Source organism: Cercospora kikuchii (genome assembly GCF_019650295.1).
Source record: "Cercospora kikuchii DNA, contig_00005, whole genome shotgun sequence".
Classification (NCBI taxonomy): domain Eukaryota; kingdom Fungi; phylum Ascomycota; class Dothideomycetes; order Mycosphaerellales; family Mycosphaerellaceae; genus Cercospora; species Cercospora kikuchii.
Window position 1 is genome coordinate 1,016,211 of NW_025408586.1, and position 23,453 is coordinate 1,039,663.

The following is a 23,453-nucleotide window of genomic DNA, read 5'->3' on the forward strand; positions in this document are numbered from 1 at the left end:
TACCCATGTGGCGCGTCCACAAGCACGGCAAAATGTGATGCATGCAGCTCTCTGCAGTGAAGCCATTCAAGCACGTAATGTTGATGTGATTTCAGCTGGTGTGTAGCTTTCCCGCGGGATACTTGATGCGCTGTGAGTCGCATCACTGGCTAACAGCATTGGTAGGCGGTGGAAGCGAACGCCATGTGGCGCATAGCAAGGAGTCATGCGAGATCCGAATCCTGCTGGCGCATAGGTCTCGCCCAAGATCCTCACGTCTCGCGTATGCTCAACTTCAGCCCCAATGTGCTGGCGCCTCGGTCTATGGTTTTTTGCTTCGGTGCTGCCAGTGCAATTTCTAAGAAGTTCAGCTTCAATAGGTCATGGTTTACAGCGTTATACTCGACAGGCAGCGTGTATTGACCAGTTTACTGCTTCTGTCCTGGGTGGTCTTGCTTTATCGAGAGGTATCTGCCCGCGGCACATCCGATATTGGATTTCACCTGGAAGATTCGCTTGCAACAACTGCACCGCCGCCCGCTACGGCGGTGGCTGAAGAAAATGGTGCAGCAAGATACGCCATCATGAGCATGGCCTCATCTCCGACGAGCTATGACTATATCACGATCAGCAATAAACACAGTCAGTCTACTCACTCAACCTGTTTGTCTCGTGCACTGACACCGTGTCGTTTTTCCTGCAGGATATGCGTCGAAGCACAATTACGACATGGTCTGGGACTTCGAGCCGAATCCTGGTTACGGCAAGAGCTGGGACAAGCTCAACATAACCAGAGATACCATCCAGCGCGCTATAGTCGGCGAGAAAAGCTATGAGTGGGTATGGATGCTCGATCTCGACACTCTCATCATGAACTCCTCAGTCACACTTGAAGACTTGGTCGATCGATCCTTGGAATATGGTGAACGAGAGGGCAAGAAGCGCGAAGACATCCACATGATCTTGACTAGAGATTGGTAGGCTTGCTCCCGACATGGTCTTGTGCAATTCGGCTGACAAGTCCCGGTGAGCCACTAAATGCGGGCAGTATGATTTTCAGAGCCAGCACGTGGGTGCTGCAAATGATCGAGCAGTGGCGGTCCCATGATGTCGATGCGGATGTCGGCGAGGGGTATCGTCTGGATCAAGGTGCTTTGAAGGCCATGCTCCAGGAGGACGTGTTCTCTTCTGCTCAGAAGAGCGTGATTGTGCCACAGACGTGGATGAACTCGTATCCCGAAGAGATCCAGTGCTATGATCCTCGCGAAGAGGCATTAATGAGGCCGTGGGAGTATGGCGATTTTGTGATTCATTTCGCTGGCGCGGCCTGGCATCATGCTGAGCTGCGTGATCCAGTAGCACACTTCATGAGGAAGTATATCAAGTATGCACTCCAATGAACTTTGAGCACTGTCTCCTAGCAATGGCTCGTTGCCAAGCTCACTTCCGTCTCGACTCCTCCTTGTGTCACTTGGGGTCAAATTGAACATGCCAAGCGGCATGAGGCGGCATACGGAACACTGCGAACATGAGTTGCTCCAGTCCTGTACTTCTGTCACCTCTGCAGCTAGGCATATTCCGGATCGGCTTTGGAGACGTTCGCAGATTCAGGCCGAGCTCGCCGAGGTTCTCTGGCTCAACTGTGACACAAGCATAGCTGTATATGACCGGCTTCTCAGCTTTCCTCACGAGCCACGGCATGGAAATACTCTCCATTATCGCGCCAATGGAACGGAGCTTGTCGACTCAGCCTTGCATGCATGTTCTTTCGTAAAGCCGAAGGACGAATCGCAGAGTGGCAGAGCGGGAGGTCTGTGGAAAGTCCAATGCTGATGACGAGAGCTCCGCAGCGCTTCTCCGCGATCCCTGCATTCGGCACTCTGTCACTGTCCCAACACGCAAGCCACGCATGCAGACTTTCCCATCAGGACCAGTTTTTCGAACATGATGCAAAGCCCTTCTCCTCTTGCCAGCGCACCTCCTGCGTCCAGCACCAGTTTATCTGGCAGGGATATCAACAGACCTCGCTGAGCACAGGTCCTCTCATCTAGGGCGGCACTGCCTCCAAAACACCCAACGTCAGCTCTGGCAGATGAGAGCATACGTTCTCACAATCCTTGGCAAGGACAATAGACATAACGACGTAATTCAGGTCTCATCATCTGCGCTGCGGCGCTGAGCTTTGAGCCGGCTTCGATTCGAGACGATCACAGCGATATGGCGAGCGCGACATCAACTTCGGTGCACGTCGCCAATGGCCATGTAACACAGGTCAATGGTTCTGTGCGGCAACTCAATGGCACAGCAGATGAGCATAACACAGGCATTGCCATCGAAACTACAGCTCTTGAAGGACCCACATCGAAAGACCCGCGATCGTCCTCGAAGAAGTACAAACACACATTCGCCGTACATGCCAAAACACGACCCTCCGTCTTCAGTGCCGATGCGCCCAGCTCGCCGTCCACACTTGGGTTTAGGAACCTGATGGCGCTGGTCATCATCACCTCCAACCTGCGATTGATGATCGACAATTACAGCAAGTATGGACTTCTCGTAGCGATATCTGGCGGAGCAAGCGTCAAAGAGGGGGATTGGAAGTGGTTCATAATCCTGTACATCCTCACGCCCTGCCATCTTTTCGTGGCCTACTGGATCGAGTGGGGAGCTGCACGATATGCAGAAAACGTAATAGCGAGGATGAAGAAAGAGGGAGGAGTCGGTGCTGAGCAAGTTATCAAGGAAGAGAGGGAGAAGACTAAGAGCTTGTATTCGACTTGGACAGCGATTGCCGTTAGCCATGGCCTGAACGCAACCTTCATGCTCGCGTTTGCAACATATGTCGTGTACTACTGGATACACAACCCAGGCCTGGGGACGATTACCGAGCTCCACGCTGTAGTGGTCTGGCTGAAAGTCTGCTCGTACGCTCTCACCAACAGGGACCTTAGACAGGCGTTCCTGCGATCGGATGCTGTGAGCGAGCTGCCAGAGCTCTATCAAAAGTGCCCTTATCCACGGAACATCAACTTTATGAACTTGTGCTACTTCTGGTGGGCACCGACCTTAGTATACCAGCCAGTATATCCCCGAACAGACAGGATTCGCAAGGACTTTGTCATCAAGCGCGCCGTCGAGTTCTGCGCTCTCTGCATCCTGATCTGGGTCACTTGTGCGCAATACGCCGTGCCTCTTCTCCACAACAGCGTGGACGAGATCGCAAATCTTCGAGGCCTGAAGATTCTGGAGCGCATCATGAAGCTCAGTACGATTAGCCTCGTGTGTTGGTTAGCAGGCTTCTTCGCACTGTTCCAATCATTCTTGAATCTGTTGGCTGAGGTGTTGAAGTTCGGAGATCGAGAATTCTATTCAGACTGGTGGAACTCGAGTAGCGTTCGGGGTTACTGGACGAGCTGGAACAAGCCGGTCACGAATTTCATGAAACGGCACATTTACTCGCCTATGGTCGGGCGTGGCGTCCCGCCGCCCATGGCGCAGATCATTGTTTTCCTCTTCTCTGGGATACTCCACGAAGCCTTGGTGGGCGTACCCACGCACTGTATCCTCTGGGTGGCCTTCTTCGGCATGATCGGGCAGATACCGCTCATCATCCTCACCGATGTCATCAACAAGATTGGTGGCAACGGGCCGAACGCTAAACTCATCGGCAACTGTATATTCTGGTTGACGTTCTGTATTTTCGGGCAGCCGCTTGCGGCTCTGGCTTACTTCTTCGCGTGGTGCGTATTTCCCCTTCACGCTGATGGTGCCGTTGCTGACGTGTTCCAGGCAGGCAAAATATGGGGCCGGAGTGCAGCTCAAGTACTCGTAGGACTTGGACCTGGCTTGTCCTCTCCTTGCGTTCTGTTTGCTCACAGGTTGTGGCTGGTACACATGGTGGACGGAAGATGATATTTGGGACGTCTTGAGCCGTGATCTTGATCGATACCAATGACAGAAATAAATGCCAATTCCTGAACGAGCATTGTTCTCTGAGCGTCGTGAACTGCGTCTAGTGAAGACACTCGTTGCTGAGCCCTGCAGTAGTCTAGTAGAGTGCTTTCATGTGCCGACACGAGGGTCTATTCTCGCTAGCACCAGAAATAGCTCGAGCGTTGCCAAGCGATTTCGTCATCCGCAACCGATGCGCTGTTTCTTTGCACGTTGCGCCACAGACAGGAGATGCACCGTTGTTATTGCCTCCTCCACAGCGCGTCTCGGAGAATACACGCGCGTACATGACACTCGGCAGTCCCTGCAAGTGAGGTTGCGCAAGCGAGACGGCTTATCGGTGTTGGTGATCGCTCATCAGCGCTCAGCGGAGAACCTGAAACGGCGCCGGGAGCACGGACTTGACTAGTCTACTCACACGACCGTCGCTCTTGGTGGGCGAGAAGTTTGAGCGAAGACTGCACCGAACACGTCTTATTCACTTACGGCCCGCATTGCGTCATAAAGCTCTATCGACAGCACCGACGCCGACACGCGACACAGGTTCTACGCGCGAGCAGGCCCGCAGCGACCAGAAGTGCGGGTGGCGGAGAACCACCACGACCCATCGCCACGACTCCGACCTCCTCCGAGTCGCAGAACCACAGGCTGACAACAAACTCTAAGCCCGACACGACACCCTCACGCGCACCTCACCTCGTCGGACGCGTGCCTCGCCCGTGCCAGGCGACCGGTCGCAGCGCTATCAGCCTGCGCCGCGCCAAGAACAGGACCGAGACTGAGCCCGGCGCATATCGAGGTAGTCACTCTCGACGGATGAGGCGGCGGACGTAGACAGCAGAAGCAGTGCGACCATGGCGGCGCTCGCTCCTGCTAACAACAACAATGCAGACAGGAAACGCGTCAAGGTTTACGAGCTGAAGAATAATGACTGGTACGACCGCGGGACAGGCTTTTGCGAAGGAAAGCTCGTCAGCCCTGCTGGCGCGCAAAACGAAGAACTCGATGCGCGCGTTGTCGTCACCAGTGAGGAGGAGCCGGAGCGCGTGCTACTGGAAACGCGGATAGCCAAGGATGACGGGTACCAGAAACAACAGGAAACACTGATTGTGTGGACGGAAAGCAATGGCGTGGACATGGCGCTCAGTTTTCAAGAGGCGGAAGGGTGCGCGCATATCTGGCAGTTTGTGAGCGAGATACAAGGAAGACTCGCACCCGAAGACGGCCTGTCAGACGACTTGCTGGGCCCCGAGCACGCAGTATCACTGCCCGAACCGCAGATTGGGAAATTGGAAGAGGTTGTAGACGCGATACGACAGCAAGCGAACACACCTGGTGGCCGGGATGCGCTGAGCAAGTACATTATGAGCCCAGAACAGATGTACATTCTCAAACTGGCACCGGTACTGAAAGAGCTGGAGGAGAAACACGAGATCAATGAGCTACACCGCCTTTGCACAATCATGAAGCACATCATTCTGCTCAACGACACATCCATCATCGAGTTCATTGTCACCGATCAGGCAATCATGGGCGTAGTGGGCGCTCTCGAGTACGATCCCGACTTTCCCTCACATCGCGCGAACCACCGGCAATTCCTCTCTGACAAGTCGAAGTTCAAGGAAGTGGTCAAGTTTGAAAACATGGACGTTACGAGGAAAATTCACTACACGTACCGGCTCCTTTACCTGAAGGATGTTGTACTGGCGCGAATCCTCGACGACCCGACCTTTTCCGTGCTTAATAGTCTCATCTTCTTCCATCAGGTGGATATCATTGGCCACATCCAAGCAAACGCCCCGTTCTTGAAAGAGCTGTTCGAGATCTTTGCAGACAAGGAAGAGCCGGAAAGAAAGAAACAGGCATGTCTCTTCATACAGACCTGCTGCGCAGTTTCAAAGTCGATACAAGCGCCTGCGCGAGCACAGTTGTACGGCAACTTCTTGCATCATGGGCTGTTCAACATGATCACATACGCTCTACGGCACCAGGACTCAGCAGTGCGGGTAGCGGGTACTGATATTCTAGTATCATTGATTGATCACGACTCGCATGTCGTGCGAAATCATATCATCAAAGCCATCCAGGAGAAGACGACACCCCTCACCGACATCCTCATCGAGCTCCTCTTGGTGGAAACGGATCTCGGTGTCAAGAGTCAGATGGCCGATGCGATTAAGATTCTCCTCGACCCTACATCTGCCTCGGCCGGCATGGAAGCCATTAACCGTGCTGGTAACTCGGAGATGATGGCAAAACGTGGCGGGCCCGGCGATCATCCTGGTCACCGCTTTTCACCTCAAGCAAATCAATTTATACAGAACTTCTACGAGGACGGCGCGAAACGGCTTTTCAAGCCACTGAAAGATCTGGAAGGTCGACAATCCATGCGAGATCTCACTGTACAAGAGACCAGCTTGTACACCCATCTCGTGGAGATACTCAGCTTCTTCGTCCGACAACACGCCTATCAGTCGAAGCTCTTCATCCTTTCCGAAAACCTACATTCACGAATAGCCCAGCTTCTTGAATGCCCTCAAAAGCACATGAAGCTCATTGCGCTGAAGTGGTTCCGGACGTGTATCGGCCTCCAGGACGAATTCCACAATCGGCAATTGACAAACAACAAGCTCTTTGAGCCGATTCTGAACATCGTCTACGAAACGATGCCCAGAGACAATCTGCTCAACAGCTGTTGCCTCGAGCTTTTTGAGTACATCAAGCGCGAAGGCATCAAACAGATCATTTACCACCTCGTGGAAACGTATCGGGAACGTTTGATAGGTATCACCTATGTCAACACCTTCCAGGCGATAGTACACAAGTTTGAGCAGTACCAGAATCCATACGTACCGGAGCGTGAAGGAGACACGAGCTTCACTACCGAACCAGATACGCCTGACGCATTACGAGGACGCATGACGAATGGCAGACAGGTGTTCAGCGGCTTGAAAGAAGATGCAGATGAGGACGCTTATTTCAATGCGGACGACGAATTGGACGGCGAGTTTGGCGACGATGACGATGGCGACCTACCTTCTCATGCGACAATGGCCAAGCTTGACGCTGTCATGTCCAATGGTCACATTGACACAAGCAACGCTAACAATACCAATAACGCTAGCCCTATGAAGGCACTCGTCAACTATCCGGACGATGACGATGACGAGGAAATGGATCTCCTCGCAAGCTCACCTGATGTTCTCAAGGGGCAGAAGAGCAGTAGCAGCACGAACGCTTCCGAAGCAAACACGTCAACAGATTCTCCAGATGGTCAACGAGGACGTAGTCGCGAGCCACGAGCTGTTTCAGATTCACCACCGGAGTCGGTAGCGATGAAACGAAGGAGGGCTGAAGTTGATGATGGCGATGAGTTGGGCAAAATGATGGGTGGCGGGAAGAGGCGCAATAGTTCGGCGTCTCTCAACAGTGCAAAGGGAAGCTTAGCTGCTGTGCAGATTGACGAGAAGCGAGACGCAGCGCCTGTGGGAAGTTCTATGAGCGTTGTAACAGACAAGGAGGTCGATCCGGAAGACTTGGCGCTGGCGAGTCCGAAGGATCAATCAGCGAATCCAGCCGAGCCTGGGCACACTCCTGGCCCGAAGCTTAGGAGGAAAGGCTCGCTGAGAGTTAGGAATGAAGGCGCAACGAACATTGGGCGGTATGCTATCAAGCCGGTTGGTACAAGCAACGGTGGCTCGGAGGAAGGCGGCGAGAAGAAGAGCAACGGCGGCTCCGGTGGCTAGAAGGATGCCGGAGTCATGGTTGAAGATGATGATGAAGATTTGCCGTGCTGCTATGCCCGTCACGATTCGCCGCGTGCAAGTCCGCCGGCGCCGTCCTCTGATTGAATGCTTTGGCAGACACGCGACCACCACTACCCAGACGTCCGCGCCACGCCGAACCTCTGATTCCCGCCTCCGCCCGGTCGTCCATGTTTCCCACGACTGGAGAGGAACAGAATTAACACGAGCGGGAGCATACTTTTGCCAGGAGGAAAGGAAGTTCTGGTGCTGCATTATGACAAACGACACTTGGACCCCTGTGGAGCGCATGAAGGAGCAGGACTTATCTTTCTTGGCTTTGTGGCTGGCATTGAGAACGGACGGGCTTCTCCTGGCTTCCTTTGCCTGCTTTGCAGCGTTTGCACGAATCGAGCTACTCAAGCATTTTAGTGTACAAGTGTATCATAGCACAGAGGAATGATGAAATGGCGCGCGAGCGTCTTGAACATGAGATCTCGCACGTGTGGGGTGTGCGGCACGTGAAAGTGAAGAAAAACGGAGAATCGATGTGGGTATGCAAGTGAGGCTTGAGGCGGAGCTCAAAGTGAATGGTTGCTGCCTCAGACATTTACGCTGCCTCACTAGCGCGACTACGCGACTAGCGTGGTCTGCTCGTATTTCTCTTCTTCACACGACACCGCCTACTCGAGCTGACACAAAGCGCTGACGCCGAAGTCTGCCAGCGGCGCGCACCGCTGTTGCAACCCGCTGACTTCAGCTCCTGGGCTGCAGGCCCAATATTCGATTCAGCTCCGCAAACGACCAGCCCGATCGCCGCCATGGACGACTTCTTGAGGTACACATCTTTGGGCAATCTCTTTCTGAAGACGAGGTGCTGACAACATTCCAGATCTTTGGAGGGCCCGACCGTTCTGGTAAAGGTCGGAACAGGCGACGGGGGTCGCGACTTTACTGTTTCGCGTGCTCTCCTGTGCCAGAATTCTGAGTGGTTCAGATCCGCACTCGAGGGCGACCGTTTCAAGGAAGGCCAGACTGGCGTCATTTCCCTGCCAGAGGACAGCACGCGCGCCTTCAGCTCCTTCCACTTCTATCTCCTTCGACGAAGAATGCTATTTCCTGTCGAGAAGCTCGAGGACGGAACTGTCGATGCGTTTGCCGATCAGCTGGAAACCTGCATTGAAACGTGGACATTTGCAAACAAATACTCCATGCATACTCTGAAAGACACTGCCATGATTGCATTCTGCTGGCATCTGCAGCACGCAACTGGCAATGTTATTGGGCTTCCTGCTGCCTGCCTTGCTCTTTGTTTCTCACATACAGGGGAAGGCTCTCCTCTACGACAACTTGCAGCCGACTACATTGTCACTCGCATGAAAGGGAAAAAGTCTGACGCCGGCGAACTCGTCGGCGATCTGGCGCCATTGCAAGGTTTCATTCAAGCTCTCAACGAGGCGCATCAGTTTCACCATGATGCGGAAGAAGGTACGTCAAACCATGTTCGTATCTCCGATAGTCTAACGTGAGTATCCAGATACGAGGAGACGATACCAGAGGCCTCGTGAGTTCATTGAGTCGCTTGGAACGCTGCGAGATGGTGACGAAGGGGTCGCCTTAGCGGGCAGCTTCACCAGCAGCTGGACGAGGTATATGATCACGTGTCATAGATGCGGGTACGGCTTCCTTACGGGTACAGCCAAGTGCCTAGAGTGTCGATTACCGGGGAAGAATTGTCTTGGGCGCTGTGAGATGAGCTCTCTGTGCTGGGAATGTGCGGAAGACAATCCTACTTGGGATGGTTCGGCTGAAGAGTGAATCATTCGACACAAGAGAGCTCGAAGCTCCGCGAGAGGTAGCTGTCTTCCCGTCTGAACTTTAGGGGCAGCTTTTTCACACACAACTAACTAAGCTCACACGTGGCATAGCCATGGAGTTTGGAGAATCGTCGAGAGCGGAGCTCAGAATGCACCCTCGTCCGCACTCCAGTACGAATTGTGGCATTGGAAGCTAATGCAACACTGAAACGTTACTAAACGTCATGGTGCTTGGTCTCAGGGACATGCAGACTGAATGACTTCTCTGATTCAAAGGTCAAAGCAGTGACACACTATACTGTCGTATCCTCTCTCACCCCTTCCATACCCTTCACTGTTCCTCCTGATCCCGAGCAGCCTTCTGGTGGACAACTACAGAACCCCAGCACACACTCTCCGAATCAGAACCCGTAGCAATTTACATCAGACGTGCAACGAGTGATCTCGCATTGATTCTGGACTTGTCTAGAAAACAGTTCCCACAAGATCCATGTGAGCTTTCGGTGGCAGTAGGCGAACATCGGATAGCGTTACGTACAATGCCAGAGGCTGGCGTGATAGGTGAAGCCGCTATAAGCATGCTGAAGGATGCGAGCATGATCGCGAGACTCTTGAGTAGCGTGATTGAAGGAGTTTAGGTCTGATAGTCAACTTGGGATAGGACTATTTGTCGCTGTTTGAGAACATATTAGCTTCACTGGTTGAGAGTTCGGAAGGGTACTTATGCTCTACCTTGCGCCGACCGAAATTCATGTGACATACGAAGTCCTAGAGACTAGGAGGGGCCTATTAATCATGCCAGAACCCACAAGATAACATGGCAACTTGATAAAGCTAAATACAGTAGCGCAGAAACACGCTAGTGTGTATACTGTATCGACGCAACACTGCTCAATTGACAATTCTGCCCGACTATAGATTTCCATCTTGAAGGACTGCTCTGTTATAATGTCCTTGCTAAAAAGAATACAGTATTGACAACCAGAGGACGACGGCTCAGATAACATACGACAACGATGAAGAGGAAGACTACTCATCTCTCAGGTCTACATTTTCCCAAATGCTCGCTTTCTACTTGACCTTAAGCAATTTTAGCAGATTCGACTTCGACGCTTCTGTAATATCTGTGCTGCTATCAACCTTGCTCAAGATCCCTTCGAGCTCGTACATCTTTGAAATAGAGTCTTGACTCTGAGTGAACGCCCTCAATCGTTCCTCAAAACGGGCTTCATTGTCGCTACTCCGTCTTCGTCGTGATACGAAACGGCGCAAAGCGACATCACGACTACAGTCGCAGAGTATTACTCGTGAGGGTGCCTTAATCTAGATCTCACTTCATCAGCCTGATCAATAAATCGATCACAAATATGTTTACTAACATCTTGCGCAAACACCGCGGCCATTTCTTCGCTTCTTGGGAAGCCGTCAATGATGAATCGTTTTTTGCCGTTGAAGCTTGCCGCAATAATCTGATACCTTAGGATCTGCACGATTTTAGCAGCTGGTAAGAGCTCATCGCTGTCTAGATAAGCCTGAAGCTCCTTTCGAGAGAGTCCAGCTCTTGCTTCATCTGGTAGACTCTCGACGACGCAGAGAGAGCGCAGAAGGTCTCCGACTGACAGATGGTGATAGTCTTTCTCATCACGTATGATCTTACATCGAAGTCCTTTGCCTGAGCCAGGGGCCCCCAAGAGCTGGGCCGCATTAGTGGAACAGATTGAGCGGTCGCAGCAATCGTGCACTTAGCTTGGAACACTTACAAAGACTATTTTTGCTCGATGAATGTAATCCTTTTCTTCATCATACTGTAGCTTTTCGTCTCCTTCAGTCTCAGTCTGAAGGGTCAGGAGCTCCAATCCCAGTTTTACGCGTCTCGCCTCCCTGACCGAAGCCGTACGCTCCTGGCGTGCCCAGTATTGCTTCTCGTCTGGATTCAAATATGTATCTTCGAAGTATACACGTTTCAGTCGAATTCCAACATACGGTCTGACCATTTCTGCCTTCTTCAGCATGCGCATTACTTTGCGATCTCTAATGATGCAGTCATCTCCATCGGTGGCGGGCTCTATCGGCAGTCCATGTGTGTCCGGAGACCGTCCCACAATAGCAAGTACGATATTCTGTATCATTCCAAGTAATCCCACAGCGAATAAGTACCAAGTGTCGTTCTCAAGCCCTCCAACACACAGCAAAAGAAACACCCAGCAAAGGGCAAGTAGGGGAACGACCACTTTTGTATAGACCGAGCGAAGGTCTTCCGGCCTCACGACAGCCAGATGCTCCAAATTCATGCTCTGCTTCGAGTCATTCGGGTTGAGCAGGACGTAGCTGTACAGATGCCCGTTTCCTTTGGTCAGGATGAAGCTTCCCTTGGTATTCCGTGCAGCACGAAACTTTTCAAGCTGCCATTGCGGGATGGAACTGGCCAAAATAGCAAGCACGGTGCCGGCTGCTGTGATCATTAGAATTATCCAGTTTCGCTCATCGCGAGTTCGCCTTGGATCCCAGATTGGTATCGATGAGATGACAAACTGGACCACGATTATTACCGCCGCCAACCACAGCCTGCCAATCCTAGGATATCCTGCACCTTTCTTGGTCTTGTACATGTATACAGTTGAAGAGCCATGTTCTGAGCGACTTTGTGAAGTAGCGGCATCCTTCCGGAGAATCGGCGACATTCCTAAATCTCTCACAAGCCGCCCGAGCACCCAAGATTCGTTTGTTTTCATCGTCCCAGACACTAAATTAATCACAGTAGCCGGCGTGTCTGTCTGCGGCATCAGTAGTCCTTCGCCTAGTACGGATATGAGAGATGTGAACGCGAAGCCTACCCAACCGAAACTGAAGGCGACTGGGGTGAGACCAAGTTTCCAATAATGCTCTGGCTCACTTTCCTGCGGTGGAGAGGAGCGCGGCAGGCACACAAACTTCAGAAGTGGTACCGGTGATTCTTCAGTATCAGGTTGCGCTGTCGATCGCATTGCTTTATTGACTCCTTTTTGAGGCTTCAAAGCTGTTTTTTCGCTGGCACTGTGGCCTCTCGGCAGAGTCCGGGCCTCAGTATTTGGGCCCAGCGCCGGTCCCGAATCTGGTCCTTCTTCTTTGCCACCTAGATCAGATGTCTCTGTTATAAATTGGTCCGTGACGGCTATCCCATTCGACGAAGATGGGTCCTCAGTCTCTCCGTTGTCGACAGTTGGGCTGTCTTCCAGCACTGTGTCGTTGGTAGGAGCAGTGCTATGGTTCGTCCCAGCAGCGGCCGCGTCTCCTCTCTCATGAGTTGACGTTCTTTTCCGAACCTGCAAGTACATAACACCGGTCATTTGCGCAATTGCTTTCTGTACTATATCCCCGCCGATAATCAAGAGTACTGATAGGGTTTCCTTTGGATTGTTCCATTGTGCCCTAAGGAAGCCTTCCGGCGTGGCTGGGGTTTTCTCCTCGCCCACATTGCTGGAGCTGAGCTGTCGTCCAAGTAACTGTGGTATGGAAATCACTGGTACTGCAATGACCAGGCTGGCGAAGAGCAGCAGAAGCAGCTGTGAACGTGTTGTTAAAGACATGCTGATAGATGGCTCATTCGTTCGTACAGCGTTGGTAGAAGCCGTAGCCTCACCTCGAAAACTTTGGGCAAGCTCGTGGAGAAGCATATCTTTGAGCTCGTCGACCTCAGCTGTACAGCCCACCTTTGTGCTACAATACACAGATAGTGCATGTTGTTAACATACTGGATTGTTGCAACCTTCTGATTGGTCACATCCAGCCACGAATTCGAACCCCTTTCCCGTGAATCTCCATTTGCAAAATACCTCCCGGAAACGCACCTGTGTGCTGAACGCCTTGAATGCACGGATTGCCACTGCCACGTGCGTATCTGGCGTCCGCGGAGAGGACAGCAAGTGTTGTCAATCAACCTTGGCCAGCATCGGACGAACACGTGGATGAGCCGATTTCTGAGGAAGACTGCTTGTCACCGCAGCACGTCCAGCCGGAATGTCAGTGCCGGGTCGTCGAGGCCAACGCTGAGATGATAGCGGAAACTGTCGCATCAGAACGCATCCCGCTGTTCACAGCAAGCTGGGGGGTTACTGGCGAGCTAGCCATCAGCATGACCAGCACAGGACTTCCAGGAGAGCCAAGCTGCGAGAACAACATGCCATTCGTGGCCATAAGCCATGTTCGCTCCGAGGGACTTGGCAACACGTTCGCTAATGCTCTACCTGGATGCGCTTTGAGACAAATACAAGAAGCTGTAGACCAAGTGTGCGGAAGAAAGGCATCTGCATTTTGGATAGATACACTTTGTGTGCCAATAAGCCACCGCACGGACACAGACTTGAAGGCAACCTTGAGCATACGTCACATTTTCGCTCAGGCCGAAATGGTACTTGTAATCTCCAAGTCATCCATCGCGGTCAAAGATTTGTCGTCATCAGGTCTGCTCCAGATGGTCAAGGAATCGGCATGGTTCAGACGCGTCTGGACAGTGCAAGAAGGAGCTGTGGGCAGGTCATTAGTCTTTCTGTGCAATTCTGGAGTGATCGAGTTCGACAAAGTCCAGAATACGGAAACACAACCTAACACGGAGCGCAGGCTCCGTCTGCTTGGATTGATGAGTGACGATTTGAACAGTGCTCGCTTGCGGCAATGGAATAGTGCCAGGACTTTCAATCCACCAGAAACATTTTCTCGGACCAAGATGAAGCTTCGACAAATGCTTCGCTCTGGATACGCCTGCACTGTGCGATTCGTCGGACTCACTCCAGAGCACGAGCAACAAGCTGTGACTGACATACTGCAGCCTTGTCTCGAAACCATGTACGCGGATCCACAGAGCAAGTTGAGCCTTTTCGAGAGACTTGATCGCCTACAGGAAGTCGCATCAAAAATGCCTGTGAACTCTTACAGAGAGGTTTAGAACGCCCTACTAAGTTGAAAAATGTAGACGAATAGAGGTACTGAAGACACTCTATGACTCTATGTAGACTGAGCTCCAAGTACTCTAGAGAGCAAAATGATATCATGATATCAAGACATCAGAACATGAAAATTATTAGAAGAAAGCCGACTCTTATATTGAACCTAGAAGCTAATCATCTGAATTCCCAATCATTTCCTGGTTTTGGCAAGTAGCACGCTTGCCCTTGAAGTGTCGCTCTCGTAACACAAACGGCCCAGGCTTGGCAGTCGATGAACCCTCAAAAAGTGTATGCACAACTACGTCCCACCTTCAGCCGACTGCCGCGTAACAACAACGTCTTCAAACAGGCCGTGTAGATGATGCATCTCTCTTCCACTGACTCTCCCCTTCAGCCTCGAAGCACCACCGCCAATGTACTCAGATCGGCCGAATCATGGAGCATCCAGAAGCAGCTCGGCATCCTTTGCTAGACCTCTGCGGTCTACGAATTCCCGGCCCAGTGCTGCCAATCATCCTTGCTCTCTGGTTTCTGAGTACCAGGCTGCGACACATGAGGCGCGGCCTGCGGCTTCCACTTACTGGCCACCGTCTACGAATCCTCCTAGTAGTCACCCACTCATTGACCTACTTCTGGAGCATTTGGAACATCATTCATCAAGAACAGCACACGGGAATCCCACTCAGCCACCATGCCTTGATCCTGATCGAATTTGTCACTCTGACCTGGGGCGAAGCGTTTTTGCCAGAGTCGGATATCTGGCCGTACACACTGACATCAATCGGCTGGATAATGCTTGCTCTTCATCCACTGTCCAAGTCCACATCGCCTTCTTGGCGGCACATTTGGCTACCGCTGATGTTGTCCCTCTCGTCTGTCTTGCAAGTAGGTGGAAGAGTCAGCTCAGGAGCAATGCTCAGCGGGATCTCGCTACTTAGCACCGTGATCTTCGGTCTGGTCGACAACCGGAATGTTCTTGGATCGTACGGCGGAATACTTGCCATACTCTTCCCACCGTGTCTTGCAACATTGGTCCAATTGGTGTGCAAGAATGACTCGTTCTACGACCGTCTGCGGAGCCTGTGGCGTGCCATCTTCAAGCAATATCCCACAGAAAATAATCTGCAATGCGCTCAAGTTGCCATTTCCGTGATCAACTTACAAGCCGCGGGATGGATCGTGAGCAGTTATCTGTGGTCCTGTCTACCCTGGCGACGGCTGTTCTCGGAACAGAACTCAAAAGACCCAGCGTTGACAGTGTTCTCGCTAGCTGGAGGTTCTGTCTTCTTCGCGATACATGCTGTGTGCAAGTTGTTGCGGAACAGAGCGCCGATCGCAGACCCAGCTATATTCGTCCGGAACTCATTGAGCGATTGCTTCCATGCAATTCAATGGACGAATTGCATATATCTCGGACTGTGGTCGCTTTGCGAACTGTCGAGCATGTACCATTAGCTATATTTCTAATAACCAAACAAGCTATACTGCCTGGGTGGTCCCGTTGAAGTTCGATTATGCTGTAATTCCATCGGCATCTATCGTGAGCATCTATCATGACCTCCTCAACAATCTCGCAACTAGGCCCTTCTTCACCTGTCCCTCAGAATTCTCCTCATCAACACCATGCCTCTCCACCACATTCAAGAACACCTGATCCAGCGTCGCGTGACTGACGCTGTAATCCCGGATTCCCATCTCCTCTCGACTGCTTTCCACAGCCCGGAACAAAGCTCCCATACTCCTTCCATCCAACAGTCCATCTTCGTGTGAGCCCTCTTTCCTCTCCACTGGGACCGAGAACCTCACCTGCCCACCGACTGACCTCTCCGTCCCAGCGACAACAAATGTCCTCCTCACCCACGCCCACAGATCCTCTACATCTTTCAGACTCGATCTCGGAGCATCCTTGTGCACAAGTTGCATATAGACTCTGTCGCCAAATCGTTGATGCAGGTCCGGAATCGTTCCGAGAGCCAACATTCTCCCCGCCATGATACCAGCACGATCACAAAGCGCGTCAGCTTCTTCCATACTATGCGTCGTGATCAGCAAACATCTTCCAGCGGATATAGCAGCCAAAGTCGCCCAAAGAGCTCTCTTTGCTGCCGCATCCATGCCCGAAGATGGTTCATCGAGCAGAAGGACAGATGGATTTGCAACCAGCGCAATACCGAGTGAGAGTTTCCGCTTCGTGCCACCAGACAGCTTCTTGACGAGTTTGTTCTTGTGATCTGTCAATCCAAGACGAGTGATGATCTCATGAATGTTCTCATCCTTTTCTTTCCCGGTGACGCCTCTCGCGCGGGCGTAGAATTCGAGGTTCTCCTTTAACGTCATGGAGTCCACGGCATCGAACTGAGGACAGACGCCGAGATGTTGTTTAGCGGCAACAGGAGTATGCTTAAGGCTGTCGCCAGTAATATAGATTTCTGAGCGACCAGAAAGAGCATCAGGTGCAATGTCGCCGCGGATGAGTGAGATCATTGTGGACTTTCCTGCTCCATTTGGACCAAGCAACGCGAATTTCTCCGAAGGCAGGATGCCGAAACTGACATCATCGACGGCTTGATTGCGTTTGAAGGTTTTAGAGATATGTCGCACGCGGAGGCCTTCGTTTGCTGATGTCAAGCGGTTCATGTCCTCTGCTACATCGGAATCCGATCCGACTTCTTTCTCAGTATCCTTATTGCTGTGAGTCTTACGGTTTGAGCCAATCCGAATGCCAAAAGCTTCGAGGCTGCGACCGGATTCCCAAAAAATGAGGAACGCAACAAGCAAGAACGATTGCAGAACCAGATAAAGTATCGGCCCTCCGTATAGTGTGATACTGCCGGGGTTCGTCGAGCGGAATGATCCAGCACAGGAGATAGCGTAGACGTTCATACAAACCATGAGTCCACGCATCAAACTGACAGCTGGACATATGAGACCAATCGTCCAGAACAAGATCTCCATCTGGCTGTAAATGACGCTCAAGTCAGCCATGTCGACTGTCAGGAAGCAGCCAACAAAGAACAGCATGGCAATGACAGCTTGCAGGATACAAGTCATTGCAATTGCGGCAAGCTGAGAAGTAGCGAATAACGAGATGACATAAGCGTATGCCGTGGCTGCTGTACCGTAGAACAGGAAGACAACGAACATGTAACCCAGCGCATAGAAGTTGTAGCCGTTGGTGAACCAGATGACTGTTACCAGAACGGCAATGAGAAGCAAGAAGCAGAAGTCGAAGAGCGCATATGCCGTCCAGAGGGGTCCACTTAGGATTCCGTTGGAGTACTGCATTGCTCGAACCTTTTGTAATCGTTCACGAGTCGGATAGAGGGCGAATAAACCTGGAAAGAGCACGAAGCCCAGAGTGGTAAAGACGGCGACGAGAGATTCATAGAAATCGCGTGGCGCATAGCCTTGGGCGAAGTCCTGGTACGAGACAGCAACCGAGGTGTTTGTCAAGGCCATATCGAGCACACCTAGTATCTGCCACGCGGGCCAGGAATCACTGGACGAGTCAGCGAGCCATGCATAGACTGGTGGGCCATTTGGGTCAATAAAGAAGCCACCTCTATCATTCGCTTGGGTTTGCACTCCATTGTTGATCTGCTGATTGAAATTTGCCAGCGTGTCCACTGAGACGGTTGAGTCCCAGTAGTTCGAAGTGTCGGTACCGTCATTGCAGTATGAAGATCCTGGATAGCAGAACTGCTTTGTTGGAACCAGCGCAGCGAGTGTGTCGTTCGTAACCACGTCGGGCGGACCAAAAATGAGATCGTAGGAGATGTAGCCAGGGGTTAAAGCGGATGGCACGAGTTGGTACGAAAACTGCTCGTTTGGATCTCTGCACTGTAAGCCTGATGAAGACACATTCACCAGGAAACGTGTAACAACACCAGCCACCACGAGCGGGACGAAGAGAGCCGCCACATAGGGCATAAAGTTGTGTTTCAGGATGGTCAGGCGTTTTCGGAAAAGAGCACGGGTCTGCTTAACAGGTCCGCAAGGTTTGCCGGTGTGCAATGACATCGAGCCGTGTACCGCGGTGGCCTCGCTTGCCGCGCTGTCTTTCTTCAAGTTGATGTAAGTGTTCTGTTGTTCCTCGTGCTTCATCTCATCAGCCAGCTGCAAGAATATCTTCTCGATGCTGGGGCCTTCGATCGCGTAGTTGGTGTCGCCATTCCGGTCAAGGTTTCCAAGCAGAAGAGTAAGTGACGCACAGTCGTTGGCCTTGAAGATAGTGTTGCCACCTTCTTGGCTCTCTGCAACACCTGTTGGCATATTCTGAATAGGCTTTGCAGCACCTGGTAGCACCACACGGTAGCCTCCGCCGAGAGAGTTCTTTAGTGCCGCCACAGTGCCTTCAGCTCTCATCTTGCCCTTCGACAACAGCGCGATGTGATCTGCCAATACTTCACTCTCGTCCAAGAAGTGCGTGGTGAGGAGCAAAGTACGATGTCCTCGCTCGCGCAGAAGAATCTCCCAAATCTTACGGCGCGCCAGCGGATCAATACCAGAACTAGCTTCGTCGATGCAACACACTTGGCTGCCACCTGCCAGCATCATTGCTAGCTGCAGCTTCCTCTGCTGTCCACCAGACAAGGTCTTGGATTTGGCATTTGTTTTCTTCTTGAGGTCACAGCCTTCGATCAAACGTTCCACCTCTGTCTTATTCTCCGCATTCGCCATTGAAGGGTTTTTCAGTTTCTGGAAGAATGCAACGTGCTCTTTCACAGTCATATCGGGCCACATGACATTCTTCTGAGGACACAGCCCAATTCCACCGCTGCCATCGATGTCGATCTCGCCATCTGTAATGCTTTCGAGACCGGCTATGCAATTCATCGTCGTGGACTTCCCGCATCCATTTGCACCAAGAAGGACTGTGATTGACCCAGCATACAAGTCCAAGGACAGCTGATCCACCGCGAGGGTACGGTCACTCTTCTTCACGGCTTTGTTGTACCGCTTTGTGAAATTCTTGATTCGGAGTGCGTTTCCTTGCATGTCGTCCTTTGACTTCAAGTGTCGTCCACGGAAAGAGCTACCCCAGAGAAAGCGCTCAATGGCAATGGCGAATATAGGGTAAATTGCAATCTGGAAAGCCAAGAATCCCAAGAAATGAGCAGGGGTGAGTGTCCACACATTGATCTCAAGCAAGTTAATGAGCAATTCCGGATAGGTAGTGTTCGGCTTCAGAGGCTGGCTGAAGATCTCCGAAACAGCACCGGAGACCAAGAAGTAGACGAAGCTGCTTGGGGGGAACAGTAGCCCAGTAGCAGTCGCAGCAGCGTTGGATGTCGATTTCTGACCAGACTGCGTGAATTGAGCGACAATGGCGAAGACAATGGCCGCGACTATTGCGCTAATCGCAGAAAGCTGCTGTCTCCGAAAGAGCGAGCTGGCCAGAATGGAAAAGCTTGTCATTGCGAGCCCTGCCATGATGTACAGCAGTACAAACCAGCCAGTGCTCGAACTGGGGAATATGATAGCTCCCACGACCGCTCCACAGATGATCCAACCTGGCATATAGACGATATCGAATGCGAGATGTGTAGCAAGCATTCGCGCGACCAGGCTCTCGTAGCGTGATTTGTTTGGCATCTGCGCGTCGATCAATTGCAGCATGCCTTCCTCCCGTTGTCGGACTACGTGTCCTGTCAGATGATAGGCGATTCCGGCCATACCGATGAAGAGAGCGAATGCAATGGCCTGAGTGACGAGCAGTCCAAAGAACTTGCTGTCCTCGAAATCTTTCTGCGCCTGTGTCGTGGAAGTGAATGGGTATTGTAGGATGGTGTCTGGCAATCGCGATCCGTTGTTTCTTTCAGATATCAAGGAGTCGATCTGCCTTTGCAGTGGGAGGGTATACAATTGAACGGCATTGTCGTCCCTGTCGACCCGTGCACCACTGATGACACTGTCTTGCCACTAAATATTGTTAGCATACGTTACAAGACAAGGAAAGGGCTGCTACTGCTTCGAACGATCGAGGATCGACTTGCTTTCTCTGAGGGCGATTGGTAAGGGTGCGAGTCTGCTTACAATTGTGTAATTGAAGAGCTGGTCTGGGCCGTCTGCAGGTGAGCCCCAAAAGTCCACGGCAGCGAAGCAGTCGGTCACGCCCTTGCTGGAGCTAGGACAGACTCCAGGTATCTGATAGTCGTCTGTGAGCATGGTCACTGTTCGCCCGCCATTGTTTGCCATGTCGCGCAGCTGGTCGATAATGTAGCGAATGTCGTCTCCTTGAAGACCTCGGTCCACGATGACGAATTTCTTCCTGGCATCTCCCACGGCGTTGAAGGCTTCTGGCAGTGATCGGATCGGCGACGGCGTGCCGATGCCATATCCTCCATCGTTATGTATCCAGTTTTTGATTGACGCGAGGATGACTGTGAGAACGACAGGAAACGCTAGGGCTCGAATAAAGGTGCTGAGCCATCTTCGCCGTACAATCAGCAGCAGGTCCTTCTCAGTCAGAGTCCAAGTCTGTCCGAGAAATTGCGTTATCCGCATCTTGTCGTGTGTGGTTGTTCCCAAAGGAACTCTGAAGGAATGTCAGTTGTTCGAGGGCAGAGGAACAGCTCCATATGGAGAGCTCCGCCGGGCTGTGCTAGATATCGGAGCAGTGAGTGGCATTGCAGGTGCCTGAAAGTATTTACGCTTGTTGCACAACACGAGCCGCCGCGAAAGCATACCGATCCTTCTAAACCGGCCGCGCTCATTATTGGCCGAAACGACTTCTATCGGCCTGGGGTACCGCATGGGCCCTTTAGCGTGTAAAGAGGCTGCCAAGAACGTTACGTCCTCACATGCTTGTTCAGTAGGCAGGCTTGATCTGTTTTATGGAGAGGGTTTATTGTTGCTCGTGTCGCGTACAACGGCGGAGACCTTGGCCGCATGCCAAGACATGGCGGCAAGAATTCGCCGGTGAAAGCTACAGTAGGATGCAGCGCCTCATCTGCGGGCATAGAAGGATGCACTTAGTCGCAGTCCATGATGTCAAACCCGATGGTATGAGATGGAAAATGACAGGTTCTCCTTTCCTTTGTTTCAACGATCTGCAATGCCCGAGGCGCAGCACTGTTCCCGCGTCCTTCCCGAAAGAGTCAAAGCGAGATCGGTTGTCATGTCCAGTGACGAATGAGTCGGTGGCAGATGTACAGGCTCTCCGGTGGTATAATTGCCTGACGAACTTTACAGATGCTCGCTCTTGTGTCTTGTGTCTTGAGGTGTTTGAGGCACTTCTGAACGCGCCAGGACGTTCACAGGTGGGAGAACAGGAGGACTGGAAGAGCAACAAGGTTCAGCACTACGTACTGTATGCCCGTGCCAAGTCTAAGATCTGCCAGAGCGAAGTATCAGGTGAGGTTTGCCAGAGTCGGATATTGCCTGGCAAAGGGGCACCGCTTGCGAGGTAAACAGCTATAAGCCGTGGCCTCGGACATGGTTGCAAGATCAATAGAGCGGCAAGCCAGTTGCTTGAATTGAACTAGAGAAGGACCTAGCAGGGGCAGGAGCGAGGTCCTGTTCACGATCTTGGCATGCCCGACAAGCTCCGACAGCTTGCGCTTCTGTCGTTGCATGATGCCTGTCCTCCGTTCACATAGCCATTGAACACCACCACCGCTATCATGTCTCTCCAGGTCCAAGCCCGTTCCCTCTACCGTCGCTTCCTGCGCGAACTACCAGCCCGCTCGCCCTCATTGCTCGCCAACCCATCGCCCATGCAGAAGCACATCCGCGCGGACTTCGCCAGCCAACCGGGCGACTCGGCCTCATTACAACATCAAATATCACAAAAGTCACCCGAAAGACGGCTTGAGGAAGCCGAGCAATATGTGCAATACCTTGCCGCGCAGAGAATGTACACGACGCTGGTGGAAAGATACAATCCTGGCATGAACATGACTGAAGAGGAGCGCGTTCGCCTCACAGCGAGGAGAGTCGGAATGGATATGCCCGACGATATGTGGAGAGGACGCGGCTAGAAAAAGCATATCTGGATCTCCCTTCAATGATCACATTCACCGGCGGGACGAGAATCGAGCTGGATAACTCAGCAACGACTCCATCCGCATCAACTACGCTGCCAACCACATCCCCCAGCCTGAGGACTAGCAGCAGCCTCCTCGCATCCTCTAAGACGCCAGCGACTCTCTACACAATGAGAAAACGGCGAACCGAACATGGACCAAAAGACTGCGATACAATTCAAAGCTGCAGTCGGAATAACCTCGCCTGGCCTCGTATCCACTTTAGCTTTGGTCAAGAATAGATCGAGCCATGTACGCGCGGCCAATTCTGCCTTTCAGCAGAAAACACTCCCAAGCGAGGCAATGGCGCATCTAGCACGCATAGACGTAGTGAAACGATTCGGCCTGGTCAGTCTCATGCGCAGTCTTCATTGCCAGCGCCAAGGAGGGCGGTGGCGGAGTCATGGTGAGAGGTTGGAAAAGGGGTTCGCCTACCGCACACGAAGGTCCCAGATTATTGCTCACGTGCAAGTCGAACACCATCACCCGTGTCACGTTGGTCGACGTGAGTGTATTGTGATAGCACTTGGAGGTGCCGAGGGGTAATTGGAAGCCTATGAGGAGGTCACACGAGTAGCATGAAATAATTGTGGTCGAATCACTTCATCCATCATACAACAAATTTTCCTCTTGCCTTCCTCTTGCCTGCCTCTGGCTATCGGTCAAGATAATCATCGTTTCTCTTGCATCCACTCCACACTCACATACAATGAACCGAGCCGCTCGTATGCCATCACAGTGTCGATCATTCAAACAACCATAGGTGACGTAGCTTTTCCCCCTCAAGCGGCATGCTGCAATGACTCCAACGCCTCCCTGCCCCGCCCACGAATTCCCGGCATCATGCTTTTTGTCCCCGTTTGCGCTGCAAGATACGTGACCACCGTTGCAGACTTCGTCATAAGCCGGTTGTATGGCTCCGAAATGTTTGGCCTCCGCTCCAACAGTAGGGCAGCTCCTATGCAACCAGTGCGGAAGGCCTCAAGCACCTTGGTCCGCAGGAGGATATTGAGC

General features: G+C 52.1%; 7 protein-coding genes across 7 annotated transcripts; 5 read left to right on the forward strand and 2 right to left on the reverse strand.

Moving 5' to 3' along the window:
* Nucleotides 1-563: 563 nt before the first annotated feature.
* Nucleotides 564-1,379, forward strand: CKM354_000818600 (uncharacterized protein; the record flags this gene model as incomplete). Its single annotated transcript, XM_044803554.1, has 3 exons — nt 564-621; nt 683-956; nt 1,001-1,379. 3 exons carry the CDS (start codon nt 564-566, stop codon nt 1,377-1,379), a joined length of 711 nt encoding a protein of 236 aa, XP_044659489.1.
* An 817-nt stretch (nt 1,380-2,196) lies between these two features.
* CKM354_000818700 (uncharacterized protein) lies at nt 2,197-3,811 on the forward strand (the record flags this gene model as incomplete). Its single annotated transcript, XM_044803555.1, has 2 exons — nt 2,197-3,719; nt 3,769-3,811. The coding sequence occupies 2 exons, from the start codon at nt 2,197-2,199 to the stop codon at nt 3,809-3,811; spliced, it is 1,566 nt and encodes a 521-aa protein (XP_044659490.1).
* Nucleotides 3,812-4,784: 973 nt separating this feature from the next.
* On the forward strand, nt 4,785-7,676 carry CKM354_000818800 (uncharacterized protein; the record flags this gene model as incomplete). Its single annotated transcript, XM_044803556.1, has 1 exon — nt 4,785-7,676. One exon carries the CDS (start codon nt 4,785-4,787, stop codon nt 7,674-7,676), a length of 2,892 nt encoding a protein of 963 aa, XP_044659491.1.
* Nucleotides 7,677-8,494: 818 nt separating this feature from the next.
* On the forward strand, nt 8,495-9,202 carry CKM354_000818900 (uncharacterized protein; the record flags this gene model as incomplete). Its single annotated transcript, XM_044803557.1, has 2 exons — nt 8,495-8,511; nt 8,566-9,202. The coding sequence occupies 2 exons, from the start codon at nt 8,495-8,497 to the stop codon at nt 9,200-9,202; spliced, it is 654 nt and encodes a 217-aa protein (XP_044659492.1).
* A 1,589-nt stretch (nt 9,203-10,791) lies between these two features.
* CKM354_000819000 (uncharacterized protein) lies at nt 10,792-13,056 on the reverse strand (the record flags this gene model as incomplete). The annotated part of the gene is made up of 2 exons (XM_044803558.1): nt 10,792-11,184; nt 11,251-13,056. The coding sequence occupies 2 exons, from the start codon at nt 13,054-13,056 to the stop codon at nt 10,792-10,794; spliced, it is 2,199 nt and encodes a 732-aa protein (XP_044659493.1).
* Nucleotides 13,057-15,963: 2,907 nt separating this feature from the next.
* CKM354_000819100 (uncharacterized protein) lies at nt 15,964-20,919 on the reverse strand (the record flags this gene model as incomplete). The annotated part of the gene is made up of 2 exons (XM_044803559.1): nt 15,964-20,334; nt 20,449-20,919. The coding sequence occupies 2 exons, from the start codon at nt 20,917-20,919 to the stop codon at nt 15,964-15,966; spliced, it is 4,842 nt and encodes a 1,613-aa protein (XP_044659494.1).
* A 1,118-nt stretch (nt 20,920-22,037) lies between these two features.
* CKM354_000819200 (uncharacterized protein) lies at nt 22,038-22,394 on the forward strand (the record flags this gene model as incomplete). The annotated part of the gene is made up of 1 exon (XM_044803560.1): nt 22,038-22,394. The coding sequence occupies one exon, from the start codon at nt 22,038-22,040 to the stop codon at nt 22,392-22,394; it is 357 nt and encodes a 118-aa protein (XP_044659495.1).
* Nucleotides 22,395-23,453: the final 1,059 nt, after the last annotated feature.